The sequence below is a fragment of the Melanerpes formicivorus genome, unplaced genomic scaffold, assembly GCF_026170545.1.
Source record: "Melanerpes formicivorus ecotype bairdi unplaced genomic scaffold, bMelFor1.0.p_v2 SCAF_58, whole genome shotgun sequence".
Lineage (NCBI taxonomy): Eukaryota > Metazoa > Chordata > Aves > Piciformes > Picidae > Melanerpes > Melanerpes formicivorus.
Genome location: NW_027142410.1, coordinates 3,650,956 through 3,669,950, shown reverse-complemented (window position 1 = coordinate 3,669,950; position 18,995 = coordinate 3,650,956). Strand labels below are relative to the sequence as shown.

The 18,995-nt window shown below is 44.9% G+C and overlaps 1 protein-coding gene across 1 annotated transcript; it reads right to left on the bottom strand.

Annotated features, from left to right (window-relative positions):
* Nucleotides 1-7: 7 nt before the first annotated feature.
* DDB2 (damage specific DNA binding protein 2) lies at nucleotides 8-15,201 on the bottom strand. Its single transcript, XM_068161536.1, is given in 13 exon segments — nucleotides 8-824; nucleotides 1,100-1,220; nucleotides 1,908-1,953; nucleotides 2,257-2,421; nucleotides 2,676-2,821; nucleotides 4,560-4,737; nucleotides 6,028-6,127; nucleotides 9,078-9,223; nucleotides 10,052-10,243; nucleotides 11,290-11,420; nucleotides 13,939-14,122; nucleotides 15,060-15,082; nucleotides 15,085-15,201. Coding segments are annotated over 13 exon segments (1,521 nt in total). The 5' UTR covers nucleotides 15,137-15,201; the 3' UTR covers nucleotides 8-787.
* Nucleotides 15,202-18,995: the final 3,794 nt, after the last annotated feature.

Here is an 18,995-nt window from a genome sequence, read left to right as displayed (position 1 = left end):
CACTCTCCGTATCAAAGAAGAATTTTAATTTAGTAGAAAACTTTATTAATATCAACACTGCCAAACTATGAAAGTGAACAGAGGGAAGCTGAGCAGACCTCGAGCTTTTCCCATCCATCAACCTCTGGGACAGCAACAAGGCCCCAGGCAGCCTTGTAAACAAAGTAGAAAAAGCAAACCTTTTAACAGTAGTCTTGAGATTTGGCTCTGAGCAGGGGTGTTTGGAAGAAATTCCTGCTTTGTAACACTTTTATCCAACATCATGAAATGCATAGGCTTGGGAAAAGTAAAAAAAACAATTACCTCATCACTTGCAAGAAAAATCCTACAGCTCTGAAAATAGAAACTACAGGATCAGTAAGTTCCCAGCTCCATACTGCTCTTGAATCCCTTAAGTCAGGTGAAGAGCTCTGGCATCATCAGCTTCTTTGTGGTGTAGTTAATTAGCTGCAAGCACAGAGTAGACTAAGCCTGAGACCTTGGCAAATGCATGTTTTCCAAGATGCTTACATATGGGAGAGGCTGGTGTTCCCCAGCATATCCAAGCTACCCACCACTCCACTCCTGTGAACAGTCTACCTTTTCAGGACGTTTATCTCGTTAGGAACGAGTTTCTCAGCTCCATTTGATTAGAACAGGCAAAGGATCCTGCCAAGAGCTGCTCCACAGCAGACTACAGGAAATGGTAACCTCTGACAGCTGATGATAAGCAGTTGTGACAGGCTCGAGCAGTTGCTTCAGCAGGATCTGAGCACATCTTTCAAGTTAACACCTCAGAAAATGGGAGCTAACTCCACTCACAGGAGGAACTGAGTACTGACATTCTAGAAGGGGAAGCAAAGAGAATCAGGAAAGCAAGATCAGATCCAGGGAGGAAGGACAAGGAGTCTAATGCCCTGCACAGCTTATACTGCTTCTTGCCACCATGGAATTTGTACCCTGTGATCTAGAAAGGATCAAAATACAAAATCAGTTGTCTAGATCCTTCCCTTTTCGCTTCTTTCCCTGTGATTTAGAATCATTGCTTTTTGTTCTTGTCCCCTCCAGCTCCCAAGACAGTAGGTTAGCTTTGAGTTTGCTTGTCCCAGGGTTTGCTTGCCTTTGCCCTCTGTGTCTGGACAAACTCCAGCTTCCAATCCCCTGTTCTGTCATGGCTTTCAAAAGATGTTCTTGTTTCTTGGCCACCATCTCCTCCCGGCTCCAGATCAGAATATTAAAACCTGAGAGGAAAAATGGAACACTGTGCATCAGAAACTACATCAAATATAATACCTTAGGCTATGTCACTTAAATGCCAGAAATTCAAAATGCTTTGTCTGTTTAAAGGCATTTCCAAGGTACAGAAGATGCAAAGATGTTTATTGCAGACGCCATCTCCACACAGCCACGGAAATTTGATCTAATTAAGAAACATCAGTAATTCCTAATCTCATCTGCCACAGGTCTAAAACCTACATCTATAGCCAGCTCCTTCAATCCCATAGAGCCTGCAAAAAACTGAATAATCTTTGCTCTGCAGCCCAGGAAATGAGATAAATTAAATGAAGGGAGAGGGTACAGCCTAGCAGGAAAAGGCTTCCCCCCCTCCTCCCTGGCTTTCTGCCAGTGACACATGACCGGCAGATGGCATCAGGTCCTTGCTGCAGGGTGGCTTCTCACCCTGCCGGACTCCGCTCTGGGGAATGATTCATAGATGACAACTAGCAACCTGTTTCCTAAATGCAAAGGTGGAAGACTGAAAATAAGGTCTTGATCCCTGTTACAAGTTAAGAAATTATAATGGACTACTTGCCTGTAAAATCTGGGAAACCCTCACTCACGATTTATTTTAGTCTCATGAAACAAGCCTGGCCTTTTCTAGGTCTAGAACCCACCTGTGCTTAGTGCCCCAGGCTCTCTTTACTTACCCATGCCAGAAGCCAGCGTGTCTCCCATGGGGTTAAATTTGTTGAGCTGAAAATGGAAACACAATCAGAGTCTGTAAGAGCCTCACTGCTTATATAACAAAGTCATAAGAGCACCACCACTTATATAACAGCAACAAACCATCTGGAAAAGCTAATGTTCCCTAAAGAGTATTTTTACTCTTGGACTAGCCTTGCTTGAGTCAGCAGCTTTAACTGGCAGCCATACCCCCACAGAAGCGTGAGTGTGTCACGAGTAAGGAGTATACTCCTATTGTTCTAGTCCTAACCTGTACCTCTTGGCTGTGATTCAGCACACAGTGGTCCCCTTTGGCTACAGCGCTCCACTCACCGAGATGATACCAGAAGCATTTGGGTCATGGAGCTGGCAAACCATCTCCCCGGTGTTTCCATCAAACACATCCACAGTTCGGAGCTCATTCACCGTGTACCCTGGGAACTTAGGGTCTGGGTAGCGACCTGCTACAATGAGGTCATAGCGAGGATGCCATGTTGCCTAATCATAGAAGAGAGTGATGGGGAGTTAAGAGAAAGGGAGTGAGCTCATACTGAAAAACACCAGAAAACCAGCAGTGTTAGCAAGTTTCCATATCCCATTCACTGCTTAAGGAACACAAGTATCCTCAGAACAGCGCTCTGCTGGGAGTTTCAGCAGTGTGAACAACCACCCTTCCCAGAACTCAGACATTTCTGACTTAAGCCAGCTGCTAGCATCCAGTGCTCCCCTCAGACCGCACTTGTTTAACTCACCTTAATAGGCGTGAGGTGCTGAAACTGCCGATGTGGATGTGGGATCAGATGCTGTGGCTTGGTCCAATCTGAAGATGAGTAAACCCTAATTTCATTGCGCTGGTCTGTGCTCAGGAGTTTGGCACCATCTGTTGGGCTGAAGTAAGCTAGGAGAGGTGGACAATACAGCAAACAAAAATATAATGCTGTGGCTGACAAGAAACAGAAAAGTAACATTTTTCTGATTGGAAGCCCATTGCTATTCCTTTAAGAGGGATATGTACACAGCCCTGTGTCCCAACAGACAAGACTTCTCTCAAACAAACATGAAGCTCTTACAAAGAGTAAGCTGAAACCCACAGTGCTAGGTTGCATAAGACATCATTATTCTCATTTTAGTATCACAGAAACAGACATTATCATAGAATCATAGAATCAATAACATTGGAAGAGACCTCAAAGATCATCAAGTCCAACCTGTCACCACAGACCTCATGACTAGACCATGGCACCAAGTGCCACATCCAATCCCCTCTTGAACACCTCCAGGGATGGTGACTCCACTACCTCCCTGGGCAGCACATTCCAATGGCTAACAACTCCCTCTGTGAAGAATTTTCTCCTCACCTCAAGCCTAAACTTCCCCTGGTGCAGCTTGAGACTGTGTCCTCTTGTTCTGGTGCTTGTTGCCTGAGAGAAGGGACCAGCCCCCTCCTGGCTACAACCACCCTTCAGGTAGTTGTAGAGAGCAATGAGGTCTCCCCTGAGCCTCCTCTTCTCCAGGCTAAACAATCCCAGCTCCCTCAGCCTCTCCTCATAGGGCTTATGCTTATGTTTCAGTCTGACACATTCTGATGGTATTGTTTTCTCAGTTTTCCAGGCCATCGCTATAACTGACATGAGAGTTAAGATTCTAAACAAAGTCACCAGAAACATAAAAACAACTTTAGGAACTCCCTGTATACAGAGTCTCTCATTGCAGCTTCCTTGTCTGTGTTCTCAGGTAAAAGCTTTGTGCCTCTGCTTAATTTAAACAAACCTGAGACTACCGAAGAACTCAATTCAGCTTACAAAAGGACAGCTACTAACCATAGTATCACTATCAATTTAAACTAAGACCAGCAGAATATAGACCAGGATCAGGCTACAAGAGAGAGCAGTCTGTATTGTAACACAGCTGCTCTTGCTCGCCAGCTAGCTACCATTCTGTCATTTCCTCCTGCTGGTAAGGAAGTAGGAGCTCCCTGGAAGGAAGCCCCACCGCACTTCACTGCATAGCATAGGCAGGTATTTAGACTGCCTGGTCCCTTCATTCTAAGCAGAATGATTTTCTTCTACATATTCTTTTACTTGACAGCCAGAGCCACGTCCAGATTCTTTAATATCCTTATGAGCCATTACTCACACACCTTCCTACAAGGAAAGGTAACTGTCAGCACAAAAGCAAGCCACAAAGAACACCTTCTGTCACTTCTGAATCACCATACAGACATTGCAACAAAAAGAACTTGCTCATTCTAATGGAATGTTAGTGGAAAAGTTGGAGACAGACACCTGCTTAGACTTCCATGAACTGGTAAAACTACACCCAAAAAACAGAGGTTTGAGTCCCATGCTCTTCTTTTGTCAAAGGAACTGTCCAGATAAACTCAGGTTTTCTAATCTCAGGTACTGCTGCTTCTTCCACACTCACCACTTGAGGCACAGTAACACAGTTTGCATGGAGAATCTAAGATTGTGCTGCAGCTACCCTATCCACTTCCCTGCCTCCAACCACATGTTCCCAATGCCTTCCTTCCTGTAACACTAGCTACTGCACAACTTTGAATCTTAGCAAAAGCTAGTATTGCCACAACAATTAAATCCTGAGCTGGATGGCCTCTCTGCAAACACCCATGCACTCACCTGCATTGACAGGTTTGTCATGAGGAAGCAGATGGAGAAAATTTGTTTTGTTTTTAATGTTTCTGAGGTCCCAGATTTTGACTGTCTGATCCACAGATGCAGTGGCCAAGAGCCACTCACACCGGGAGTTAAACTCCACATGAGTCACTTTCTTCTTGTGCAATTTCAGCTTCCATATCTGCAAACAGAAAGTCACACATCAAAAAATAATCAAGGTCTGAATTAAAGAAGTAGAATAATAATCTACTAATGCAGAGCCTTACATTTACAGAGTATCTAAAATACACCATGAGGTTACCCACTGAAAACAAGAAGAATGACCTTGGGAACTAACAATTTAATTCTAGGACTTTGATCCACCATTTTACTACAGCTATGAGAAAGGAAAACACAATCCCTGGCTCATGGTGGGGAAGGAGATCACATCTGGTATATTTTATACAGTGCCAGTTTTCCACCTGCAAAAAGATTAAAACAAACTAGGACAGGCAGAGAAAATGTGCTGCCAAGATAATATGTGGCAAAGAATCAAAAAGTCTTGCTGTGTTTATCTTAATGAAAAAGGTGAGAGGAGATATAATTGGCTTCTAGAAATCCATCAGCAAAGAAACATAAGGGTAGGAGCAATATTTCAATTAACAAGAACAAATAAAATATAAAATGGCCACAAATTAAGTTATATCTGAAGCAGGGAGGTAACTTCTGATCAAAAGGGTGAAACTGGCACACTCTCTCAACAGTAAGGAGTATCTCCTAAGTGCAGAAAAGGCTCACATTGTTTCAGGAGAAAAAGAATAAGAAAGGAAGCAACTAACCTTAATTAAGCACAAATCATTTGGATTGCACCTGACCTGACCAGTGTTACACAGCTGCCTCTGACCATGGCCCACCTGGGTGACAAACGCTTACAGATGTCTCTCCTTACATGCAGGAGAAATGGTCATGATGTGAAAGCAGGGCCCAAGCAGAGAAGTTTCAAATAGGTTTCTGTACCACTTCAGACTGGAGAGCACAGCCTGCCTCTGCCTGCCCTCTCGTGTCCAATAGCAGCAGTGCAATTTCTATCCCAACATTTGCAAAGTTACCTGTTAAGTACCTAATCCAAGATCATGGAAGGGTATACATCAAAGTACTATCTCCTAAATAACTTATATCAGAGCATTACGTTTCTGGAAGTGTGGAGGTTGTTGGCAGAGGGCACTCACATCCTTAGGCCACCTTGTAATAACTCTGGGCAGTAAGGGTCCTGTTAAGGATGTGGTAGGACACAGTTCCTATTTGGGAATTATTACCATTACACAGGATGTACATGGCAGAAGTGGAGAACTTCTCACCACCTAGACAATGGGTGGACTTATCTCCTGAGCTGCAAGGCACTTGCTCCTCTCTTCAGGGTCTCTGTAGTGCAGGAAAGAACATAAGCGATGAAGATTCCTGTAGTGGAAACACTGCACAGAGCCATACAAACCTCTTCACCAGAAGTGCTGAGCAGGACCACGTTGCCCATATTATCTCCTGTCACCACCGCACGGCAGTTCGCAGAAACATCAACACTGCAGTACCAGCAACTAGAGGGAAAGACACAAAATCAGTGCTGCCCCCCACAGGCAAGTAAAGGCAGTGGAGCTCCAGTTCACACCTCGTCCCTGACGAGGGAGACTGCAACAGATTTGAACTGCAATCTCCTGGCTGATAGTGTGGACCTGAGTATCAGGAAGGTGAATGGCTTATCAGCAATGCTTTCTGTTAATGACTGAATAAATACGAAATACCTCCCTAGTTATTTGTGAAGTGCTCAGTAGATGGACATATTAGGACAGTGGAATATACTAGAAGCTTAAGAGCCACTTCGTGGCTGCACGTGGACACACATACCTTGGGAAAGATCAGAACACATTGGTGACACTGACAAATGTACAGAAACAGCTTTAAAATTACATTTTCTACAAAACACTGAAGCAGCCATAATGAAAAGAGAAAAGCTTTGGACTGGAAAGTTGCACATCAAACTGGCTCAACTTCATGCTCCGAGAAAGAAAACTGAATACAGACTTACCTGATAAAGACATAAGTCTTAACCCTAGCTCTGCTGGAAGGGGAAAGGCAGTGAGAATAAAGCTGGGGTCCTTTGGGAACTTGTCAGGAAAGCTTCACTTGCAAAGATAAATTATGCTGGAGTCAAGCCTCCAGAAGTACAGCAGGGTAAACTCACTAACGTGAAACTCGGACTGTGCACAAGTATTTTGTGACTTTTCTATGCAACCTGAGCCGCTGCAAACAAAAACCAACTCTGATAACAATGAAGAGGAGGAAGCCATCCAGCTCCTCTCACCTCACACTTTATGATTTATGAAGTGAAAAGCAGTCAGCATCTGCAAGACAGGAGATGGCGTCACCAGAAAGCAACACCAGAAGGTGCAGGCATCATCATCAGCTACTATAGGAGTGTAATTGCGCTGTGGCTGCTTGGATTGTCACTCACACTGTATAGCTAAGGTCAAGACCAAGAGCCTGTCCCCCAAGGTCCCTCTCAGGACCAATCCTTACCAAGAGTCTCCTAACACTGGCAAAGATGAAGATGTTAGAGAGCACAAGAAGCAGCAGAGAATTAACCCCAAGGAACAGAGAATCAACCTTGCAGTGCCTCCTTCTCACCAAACATTATGGTACTCATGGCCACAGTCCAAGACACGGGAGATGACCTGCACTGCTCTGCCCTCAAGGTCCTGCAGACTTAGGGTGCCATCCCCTGATGCCACATAAAGCTTCACAGCCTCATAGGGACTGAACTTGATGTCTCCGAGAGAATCTCCTGGCCCTTTCTGGAATACACACAAAGCCAAGAGGCATCAAGGTTAGAGTGGAAGACAAAACCTTAACAAAACACTCATCTCTCTGAACACATTGCTGGCTTCCCTAAGTACAATGCACTGCTTTCTGACAGGGCATGGATATAAGAACTCCTTTTTTTCTATTAAGTTTCCTACCTGAGCACAATCATTCTGAGCCTGTATGTTCAGCCCCACCACACTGAGATGCAAAGCCCATCAGCAACTTTGCTGCTTCTGCTATGAGGGCAGAACTAATGTGCAGTGAACCACGTGGCTCAGACCAGCCCAAGATCACAAGCAAACCCAGCACCATTCCATGCAGAAACCACAAGAAAATCTCATGACAGCCCTCCAAGAAGCTTTTCGTATATGGACTTCATTCATCAATTCCCTATAGGCTGCTTCCAGTGCTGTATCTGGTCTTTCTCAAAGTACCAGCAGGCAGGATGAGAGTGGTGCAAGGAGAAATCCTACTGCTAATCCCGTGGCACAGGAATCTTATGTTCTGTGTGACCATATTGTTCTTTTGGTTTTCCCCCTAATCTATCTATACTAAGGAAATGTGGAAAACTCTACACAGAGACAGAAAAGAAGGATGATAGCTGGGAATTCTCAAACTCTTTGATACTCAAGTGCACACCATCTCCTGCTCATAAAGCAGCTACTCAATGAAGTCTTACTGTAAATACTAGATTTCAAGAAGCCAATGAAGATTAAAACAGGCCTGCTTGTAGAGCTTGCCTGTCTTGACAGCAGAGGATGGCAAATCCAAACATCACTGCTGTGACAGGCATCCCACTGGGACACAAAAACCTCATGTCCCAGGTCCCAGCCTATCCCTTCTTGCTTACCTGCCTAGTAATCCCAAGCACTAGTTCAGTTCACCTACTGCAGCTGGAACAGCCAATTTGGAAACCAGCCATGAAAGCTGCCACCCAAAAAGAATCAGATGAGGAAAAGTAAAGATGAGCCTAGCCCATATTCCTTCACTTACCTTTTAGCACTAATCTGAAGTAACTAACTGAAGAGCTCAGGCTTCCTTATGAGTCCACAGCACAAAAAAATAAAAAGTCTGAGAGGATGATTCTTAGCACAGGCAGGAAGAGTTGCCTCTAGCAATTCAGAAGTAGCCCAGACTCTTAAATTTTAGGTAAGCACCAAAAGTTAAGTGGGATGAACTGGGTGGGATGATCCTTATGGCATGCACCACTTCAGGTCAGTGGTGTCTGCAGAGAAGCCCTGAGTGGACTAGAAATGGTCCTGTAAAAAACATCTGACAACAAGCAATGCTGCTAACAGATGAAGAGGTGAGAAGGTCCCCAAGGCACAGAACTATGGGAGATTTAACAACACACACTAAGGAAGTCCACTGGCATCCCCACACCACCCATGTATAATCAGGAAGTAAACAGCATCAAAGAGTCCCTCCTTTTCAAGAAGCAAAGTTCTCTCCTACCCACCACCCCATTTCAGGGAAAAATAAAAAGGGAGAGTGAGCCTCCTTGGAAGAGAGAGGATCCCTGAAATTCAGAGGATAATGGACATGTATGTGGAGAAGAGGAAGTCCAGCTCCCACACATTAGAGACAAACATCTCCCTCCCTCTCTCTCTCTCTCTCTCTCTCTCCCTCTCTGTAGCACTCCCGCCAGCAGGACACAGAGGCCCAAAGCATTGCTGTATTTCTTACTCCCAGTCCTCGGTGCTGGTGAAGACCCGGACAGTATTGCCATTAAAATCCTGAAGAGTGGTAGTGCCGGCAACTGACGAAGTGTACAGCTGACTAGGGTTAAAAGGGTTAAACTTCATTCCTGTGACGGCCCCTCCAGCTCCCATCTACAAGGAAGGGGATGAACAAGAGAAAAATCCACTGAGTGATGGGGAAGGAGTCATGTGTGTTCTGTAAGCCTGCATTCACTGCTATGTCCTGAACAACAACAGAGGAAAACACCTCAACCCTTCCAGGAGGCCAAGACAACCATGCCTTCCCACATGATGGCTGCTCTCCTGAAGGACAAAACTGAACTACTTCATTCCCCAAGCAATGTATTTTCTGGCTGGCTGGCACCACGCTATTTACAAAAAGAGAGAGATAACTGGCATTTCTGGAGGGCAGATCTCCTCCCACTGTACATCTGTGTTAATTTGGAAAGGGGAGGGAAGTTACAGTCTTTGAGCCCCTGTTGGAATGGGAATGGCTGAAAAAAGCAAGGAATGGACATGTCAGCTTTCTAAAACGTTCATTCTGTCTTAGTTTCTCATTTTAGATGAAGGCATTTTGTTTCTCCCCACCTGAAAAACTTTCTTCATCTGACACAGAATAGAAGTTGAGCAGAGAAAGATCAAGACCTAACCAGACAGAGAGAGACCCTCTCTGCCTACTTGTTTCTGGCATAACAGTTTTGCCAGTTTCTGTATTGTTTTTCCACTGAGCACACACCAAGTAATGCTTCATCATGAACTGAACACAACTCACTTCTACCCACTAGAACAGTCTGAGACTTAGAAACCCATATGCTACTTCATCTCAGTCCTGCCCCACAGCTGGCTACTCTGAAACCCAAGACCTTTTGTACTTCTCCCAACAGACCTCAATTTTGACCTGCAGTATTTGTTGCTACTCTGGTTCTCTCTCCCATCCATTACATACACCCGAAGACTTACCCCTTTTATGAAGCAGGTCTTAGTAAGTACTTCATAATCCCACAGGATGATGTCTCCACCTTTGGAACCAACGGCTACAGTACTGGGGTGTGTTGGATGCCATTCCAGACATGTCACTCTCCTGTCAAAGGGACTTGCTGTCCGAAACAGGCGGTATGAGGCTAGAGAACGCAGAAAGGGCAGCTGCAGACACTGTTAAAAAATGTAATTATTACTTTTTCAGGGATTCCCAAGATTCTCTAAATGAGGAATGCTAACAATTTCTAACTGTTATCAGTGTTAGTATGTTCAAACAAAATTCCAAGCCTCTCTGCAGAATGAAGAGAACATGCTGTCCCCAAGGGAAAACAGCCTGTGACCACACAAATCCGCATCAGCCACAGCACTCAGACAGCAACAAAGAACTGAGAGATACACGCTTTAAATGATGTACAGGGAGTCAGCTATGCCTCATGGCTTGAGCAGGAAAGAGAGAAGAAGCCTCCACATCAGTAAAAGTGACTTAGGACTCTCTGTTTTTACTAAGCACTCAAAAAATGCTACACATCATCTAGAGTATTAGGGTCCTCCATCCAAACTACCTGCAGCTTAATTATACAGCATAAGAGTGAACAGAACACTTGAAATAGGGAATAAGAAACCAGGACATGACTCTGTTGCTATCCAGCTGAGGAACAGGTTCTGCTTGCATGACTCTAGTGATCTCTTTACAGTTTGGATACTTGAATTAGATAAATCACCTGGAAGATAAAGCCAGCCTAGGTGCTTCCCTATGGATGTTACAGAAAAAAAGTTGATTTTCAAATGAAAGAAGGAGTATGGCTCTGAAAAGCAGTAAAATATTGTGGACTTGATGTATGTTTGTGAAGAGGAAAAAATCAACACTAAACATGACATGACTAGCAAAGCAGAGTGGATAGAAAAATAGTACGATGAAACAGCATGCAAAAGTAGCACTGTGCAGTAACTTAGTTGGTAGAGTGGCTAAGTTTCAATATGATTGGAGGAAGCACAGAACAGAAAATAAAATGTAGATGGACAGGGCCAGGTCAACTGAAAGGGAAAGCCATCTCAGTACTTGTATTTTACAGGACTAAGAAACATAAGGGTGTGCCAGGGGAACCACAAACTGTATGTGAAGAACTTTAAGCCCCTTAAAAGTTTCCATGCTTGTGCTTAAAGTGTTTTTATGTAGGCAGCTGAGATGTCCAATGGGTCAAGAAGGATAAACTCCTCACCTGCCTGAGCTGTGCCCGAATGGAACCTCCCAGCATGTTCTGGTAGAGATAATGAACAATGCTGCACTGCTGCCCCAGCTGATGGAAAAGGACTCTGCTGTTTTTCACCGTGGACCTACCTCCACTCCAACCTGCCAGAGTGGAAAACAGTAAAACTTACTGAGAGCCAACACCTGTCATGTCCATTCACTAAACAACATGGAGAAACATCTGCATTTGCAGCTACATCCACGGAAAGCTTTGTCCGCATGACAAAAAGTCTCTAAATAATTCTTACATGCCTAAGGTGCAGCAGCCTCTGCAATTATGGAGTTCAGGGCTTCCCATAAACTGACAGAGCTTTGTGCATGCTTTCTTTTGTCAAACTTTCCTTCTCCTTGCCAAAGATTTATCAAAGAGACAACAAGAAAACACTAAAGCAGTGCCACAGGTGGTGCTTGGACAGTATGCACTTGGAACGGTTCATACCCAAAATACAATGAAACAATCAAAAGTCCCAACAACTTGGAAATATGCCATGGGAGGTGGTAAGCCCCAGGGGACAGCAAAGGGAAGGTCATGTGTGACCAGCAGAAATGCAGACACCTGAAAATTCCCCAAGCGAAGCAACATGAGTTCACACAGAGTTCCTGAAATGTCTGCTTGTGAATCAGAATTTTCCATCTGCTTGTGCTGTGGCCCATACAGTCTGCCTGCAATACTGAGAGTTTTGGGTTTCATAATAGGCTTGCTGACACCTCATCACCTGAAAAACTTTTTGCTGAGAGTACAGCATGCTTCTACATGTTATTCATGTTCCAAATTTTTATCTTCAGAGACCTTTACATAAAAAAAAAACCCAGATCTGTTCAGCCCCATGTCTCTGATCTAATTACCCCCATGGCAATGGTCTGTAACACCCCAAGGGCTCTAGATGTCAAATGCATTTCCTGAGCAACAAAAATGCTATTTTCGTATAAGGGTATTTATAAACAAAACCCAGAAGCCTGAAAACAGAGGAATCATTCCATATGACTACAACCTAAACAAAATCTTTCTTTAATGCAACGCTGGAGCCTAAAAATGCAAAGGTTTCAAACGAAACTTCTTTGTTCACATGCCAACACAATGCTAACACTCATCACACCTGCTGAATTAGGAACAGAAGCAGTTACATTTTAATTCTTTTGTTTGTTTTTCACAGAATTAGCATCCACAGTTCTTTTTCCAGAGGTGAAGGAAATACCCTTCATTTTATTATGAAGGGGAATACATTAAGGATCAAGCCATAGGCCTTTTTAGTATGTATTCTGGAAGAAACCCTGTGAAAAGGTGGTTCAACTGCAAGAAACTGAACCTCTCCTAGATGGCTCAGGAAAAATAAATAACATTCCAAAACACAAAAATCAAAATTGGAACACAGAAAGGAAAAGCTCAAATACAACAAAGAGTTTTAAGAGGAAATTCATAGAATCAATAAGGTTGGAAAAGACCTCAAGGATCATCAAGTCCAACCTGTCAACGAAGACCTCATGACTACCTAAACCATGGCACCAAGTGCCAGGTCCAATCCCCTCTTGAAAACCTCCAGGGATGGTGACTCCACCACCTTCCTGGGCATCACATTCCAATGGCTGGCTAACAGCTCTCTCTGGGAAGAACTTTTGCCTCACCTCAAGCCTAAACTTCCCCTGGTGCAGTTTGTGACTGTGTCCTCTTGTTCTGGTGCTATGATTTGCCTCATATTTTTCTAAGCACAAGCTACATCAAATTTCCTCTGAATCTTACAGATACTTGCCAAATGTGAAAATCAAGATTTTCATTGTAACTTCAAGCATGTAGACAAACTGCCTACAGAAGACACTTTAACTATCCACAATTATACATGGAACTCCTTTCAAACAGAGTATTTTGCCTCAACATCAACTGCTCCATTCCAGAAAACATAAATGTACAAAATAGTAGCACTCCTGTACCTGTGATGGTGGAAAAACACTTCAGTCATTTCTGGATCCTTAAAGCCAAAACTGTACAGAAAGCATTTTACAAAGCAGTAACTCCAGTGACCTCCTAAACAAACAGTGGAACTAAAGATTGCATCTGAAAAAGAGAGGCTCAGGGCAGACCACCTCGTTCTCTGCAGCTACGTGAAAGGAGCTTGTAGCAAAGTGGGTTTTGGTCTCCTGCCAGAAGAAATGAGTGGTAAGACAACAGGAAACAACCTCGAGTTGCATGAGGGGAGGTTTAGATTGTACATTAGGAACAATTTCTTCCCCAAAAAGGGTTAAGGATTAGGACAGGCTGCTCAGCAAAGTGATGCAGTCACCAGCCTTGGAAGGATTTAAAAGGCACACAGTCATCATGCTTAGAGACATGGTTTAGTGGTAGACTTGGCAGTGTTAGGTTAATGGCTGGACTTGGTATCATAAGGGGCTTTTCAACCTAAACGATTATATGAAAATAGTCCTTACTCTAGGTCAAGTCTACACAATTTTCTCTATGTCCACTCCAGTACCTTAGAACTTACGGCATCTCTCCTCATATATCAAACATCTGTAAGAAATTGTAAGTTACATACTAAAGGAAAAAATGCACATGGAAAGTGATTAGTAAAGGTTATTTAGGGTAAATCTGGTTGGGAGAAACAGTAAGGATCCAAGGAAACATTACCCATTTTCTCTGGGGGTTTGGATGTTTTTCTCACAAACAATCTTTTTGCTTGTGGCTCATTCCCTAGTTCCTCATAGTCCAGTTTCCTCTTCCCAGATGATTTTGCTTCTTCCGTCCAGTGCTCAAGCGTCTTCTCATGCTTTTTGTCCTTTGGCTGGTTCACTGGAGCCATTCTGTCTGACCACTAAAAGCAAACAGCATGGAAGGTAAGACTGTCATACACTTTTAACTAGAGGACAGAGAGCAAAACTGGAATGAAACATATCCCAGTGGTCTTAAAGTAATGATTATACCTGTACCCTCTTCCTTCAGCGTGACACTAGCTTTTTGTTGTGCTCTGCTGGAGTGAAACAGATTTAATAAACTCTTCTTTGTTCACCTATGAAAATTAATGCATCTTAAAGCATTAGAGTATGTTTTGACAGATGTGCTTTTAGCAAACTTGCAAGCTTCCACAGAACTGCAAAAAGTACATCTGTGAAACCATGTGGGCTCCTAACTGCTTGTCTAGTAGTTCACACCGAGTTCTTTACATTTGGATACGAAAAACGTCAGAGCTTTTATGGTGATGGCCACGGCCAACCAGTCTTCCACTAAGTATGTTCAGAAGGCGCTTCCTATTTAACAGCCACATTCCTCACAACTACCACCTGATATTAGGCTCCTACACGAGCTGGCAACAACACTTGAACTGCTCTTCTGACCAGAGATTGGAGGCACTGGCTCCTATCTGGTGTTTTGACGAGCAAACCCCGACAAAAATCGCGGGCCTCCCACAGCCCTCCTCGTAGCTGGCAGGCGATGCGTCACACGCTCTTTGCAGCTGGGGATCCCCCTAGAAGAGCCTCTGCGAGGAGCCTCGTAGAGGCTGATACTGTGCTAGTGCTAAACTTATTTAGGAATCTGAACGCCATCCGTGAATGGCTATGAAGGCTTATCTGGCCGCGTTAAATACAGCTCGGCAGGCACCGCGCGAATTCCCCGAAGAGCGCCCACCCCGCTCGGCCGGCTCTCAGCGGGCCCGCGGGGCTGCCCCTCAGGGCCGCGGCCCGCCAGGCCCCAGGCTCGGCCGCAGCCCGGCTCCCCTGCGGCCTGGGCGGGAAAGGCCGCCCCGCTCTCACCTGCGTTCCAGCAGCCTGCGTTCTCCGGCACGGCCGAGAACGGCGGGTGGCAGCCAACCCCTCCCCCGCGGTTTCATAACCGGGGCGGGAAGGAGGGGGACAGCGGCTGCCGGTGCGGCCAGGCGGGAAGCGCTTCCCCGCCGCACCCGCCCGCGAGGAGAGACGACGATCGCGCCGGCCCCGCCCGGCAGCACCGACCCCTGCCCACCCTTGGCCGCTGAAAGCCAGCGGCCTCGGCATGGGGAGGCTAGGAAAGGCCCAAGGTGACAGCCCTAGCTGATGCCTGCCCTAGCCGATGCCTCCCCCAGCCGATGCCTCCCCCAGCCGCCCTTACCCTCTGCCAGCCTCCCCGCCGGCCCAGCCGCAGCGGCGATAAGCATAAGCACCCCGGCTCGGCAGGTGCAGGATGGCACGGGGAGGGGGGCGCTGCGAGCCTCACGCTGACCCTGGGGCCTGGCCCAAAACGCACAAAGTATCTAAGGCATCCTTTGGCAGCTTGTTGGGTTTTTTTTGTGCATGACCTAGAATCTTCCGTACTTCATTATGGTTTCTAGAGCACCAAATTGGCATATTAAAGCTGCATAGTAAGGGCACAAATACATCAATCAAACAGCGACCAGAAATTACAGAATTTCAAAACAAGGCTTCCACAAGGAGATTCACCTGGTGTTGGAGACCAACAAAAAAAAAGCACTTTCAAGGCAAGTAAGAAATCCAAGGAAGGATCAGCTCAGGGACTAACAGATCTTACATGATGAAGCATACAAGAAAGGGGAAGACAAGAGTCCTACCACACAGCTGATGGTACCAGCACTTCCCCTCTACCTGCAGAGAAGGCTGCTGTCTGCAGACAGTGTTGGATGGTGAACCTTACAAGTGTCCTGTGCTCCAGGCCTACCAGTAACTATGCTGAGTAATTAAGGTTCAGTCATCCACACAAGTCCTGAAATAGCTGTACATAACCACTTCTTGAATTGTGAGGCTTTAGGGATTGGTTTTTGGTGTTGGAGCTTTTTTGTATTGTAACTGTAATTACCTGTGCATCTTCTCACATATTAGGAAATGAAGGGCAAAACTACTACTGAAAACGAAGACCCAGATTCTACAGCTTTCTCCCCAAGTGTAACAACATTATATTGGTTGCTTCCATCCTGAGACTCAGAATGACATACACAAAAGGTGACAACCACTATCAGAAAACACAAACTGGTTTTGAAAATATACATCAACCTGACTAGCAAATCTTCTCTTAACAAGCAATTTGTAATACACAGCATTCATCATGGATCTGTACCCATTAGCAAAAAACAGCAAGAGGAGTAATTTAAAGCAGCACTTCCCTTCTTCCCTCTGCAGCCTACATTCCCAGGAAGAGAAACCATTATAAAAAAATATAACTTTACACTGTTTCAAGTTTCATGTCTAGGTCTGCAGACATTGTCATCACTGAAGACAGAACCTATGGAGTTCTTCCAGGGGAAGTTTAGGCTGAAGGTGAGGAGAAAATTCTTCACAGAGAGAGTCGTTCGTCATTGGAATGCGCTGCCCAGGGAGGTGGTGGAGTCACCATCCCTGGAGGTGTTCAAGGGGGGATTGGATGTGGCACTCAGTGCCATGGTCTAGTCACGAGGTCTGTGGTAACAGATTGGACTTGATGATCTTTGAGGTCTCTTCCAACCTTGGTGATACTGTGATACTGTGAGTTCATCAGGAATCAACAACAAAACACCAGTTAAATTACATAGAAGTAAATATCTTTTAGTTTTCATATGCTTTAAAGGGAACACATTTCAAGATTTGTAACTGAAGAGGCCCAGATACCAACCTTCTTAAAGCAGATCTGAAGACTTGCATTGATTTAAATGTTCTATGTATTAATCCCAAAGAAAACTCTTACACTGTTATTCAAGTTATCTCCATCAAAGAGGTGTACTACCTATCTCCACTCCATTTCATAGTATCATAGTATCAGGGTTGGAAGGGACCACAAGGATCATCTAGTTCCAACCCCCCTGCCATGGGCAGGGACATCCCACACTAGATCAGCCTGGCCAGAGCCTCGTCCAGCCTGGCCTTAAACACCTCCAGGGACGGTGCCCCAACCACCTCCCTGGACAACCCATTCCAGGGCTTCACCACTCTCATGGGGAAGAACTTCCTCCTCACATCCAGCCTGAATCTCCCCACTTCCAGCTTCATTCCATTCCCCCTAGTCCTGTCACTACCTGAGATCCTGACAAGTCCCTCCCCAGCCTTCTTGTAGGCCCCCTTCAGATACTGGAAGGCCACCATGAGGTCACCTTGGAGCCTTCTCTTCTGCAGACTGAACAGCCCCAACTCCTTCAGTCTGTCCTCATAGGAGAGGTGCTCCAGCCCTCTGAGCATCCTCCTGGCCCTTCTCTGGACACGTTCCAGCACGTCTATATCCCTCTTGTAATTTGTCTCCTAGCAGTACCATCCCCATGCTGAGCATGTGCAGAGGCACCTACACTGTTTCCTGCTTGGAGCTATCACAGTTAGTATTTTTTAGAATGGAATTCAATAGGCTGTTTCAGTTGGAAGAGACATATGATGATCATCTAGTCTAGCTGCCTGACCATTTCAGGGCTGAACAAAAGTTAAAGCATATTAGAAAGGCATTGTCTAAATGCCTCTTAAACATTGAGAGGCCTGGGGCATCAACCACCTCTCTAGAAAGCCTGTTTTAGTGTTTGACCACCTTCTTGGTAAAGAAATACTTCCTGTTGTCCAGTCTGAACCTCCATGAGTGCAGCTTTGAACTGTTTCCATGCATCCTATCATTGGATACCAGGGAGAAGAGATAGGCACCTCCCTCACCACTTTGCTCCTCAGGAAGTTGTAAAGAGCAATGAGGTTGCACCTCAGCCTCTTTTTCTCCAAGCTAGACAAGCCCAAACTCTAGACACTTTCAAGGATCCTTCTTAAATTATGTGTCCCAGAACTGCACACAACATTCAAGGTGAGGCCATGCCAATGCTAAATACAGCACTAAATACAGCAATGTTGTCAGTTACTAACACCAAGCTTGCTTGCTTTCAAGAGAATCACTAGATATTTTGGTAATTATTATTCAGTAAGGACAGTAGCAGATAGTGCACTAATTACACACACAAGAGGTGCCACTGGCCTGGGGTGCTACTGCTGTGTGTATAATACCTTGAGCAAGCCCAAAAAGGCTAATTTGAGACAATATTCTTATATGTATTTACAGTCTCACACTCTTCAAACTACAGTATGCTGCAAGGTCAGAGGAACATAATTACACATGGGCAGAATATTAGGCTTACTTTTATGATGCCTTTTGTCTGACATACAATTATGTTGAGACTCTACCTTAGTTCTGGGATGTGGTTCTCTACCACAGAATAAATCTATCTTGTCACCAGGTCTGATAAAGCTATATTGTGACTAAGATGATCAATCTCATGGTGTTTGTAATACTACTAGGTATTCTGCCTCCCTGTTGCCAGGATCTTTGTCCAAAGCATGAATGGTTTGGGCTACTTTGGTGTGACTACTGATGGAAAGAGTACCATTACAGCAACTAGAGGAGGGGGTGTGTGTGTATGAAAACAAACTTATATTCCACTAAAAAGCAGGGAAGGGGGCGGGAGAAGAGGGGAGGAATCCTAAAGAGATACAAGAGTAAATATCAAGCTATCTGACTCTCCTCCTATCCTAAAGGATAAAATACCACCAACATTTACCTAGGAATCCCATTTCCCCCAAGCTGTTCCAGCCTTGAATGAAATTATGTTAGCAGCCACACTATGTAGTACCCCTGCCCTGTAATCAACCCTTGGGGTGGCCAGGAATGGAAAACATCTACTACAAGAAGGACATTGAGCTGGTGTCCAGAGGGCAACAAAGCTGGTGAAGGAATCTAGAGAACAAGCCTTATGAGGAGCAGCTGAG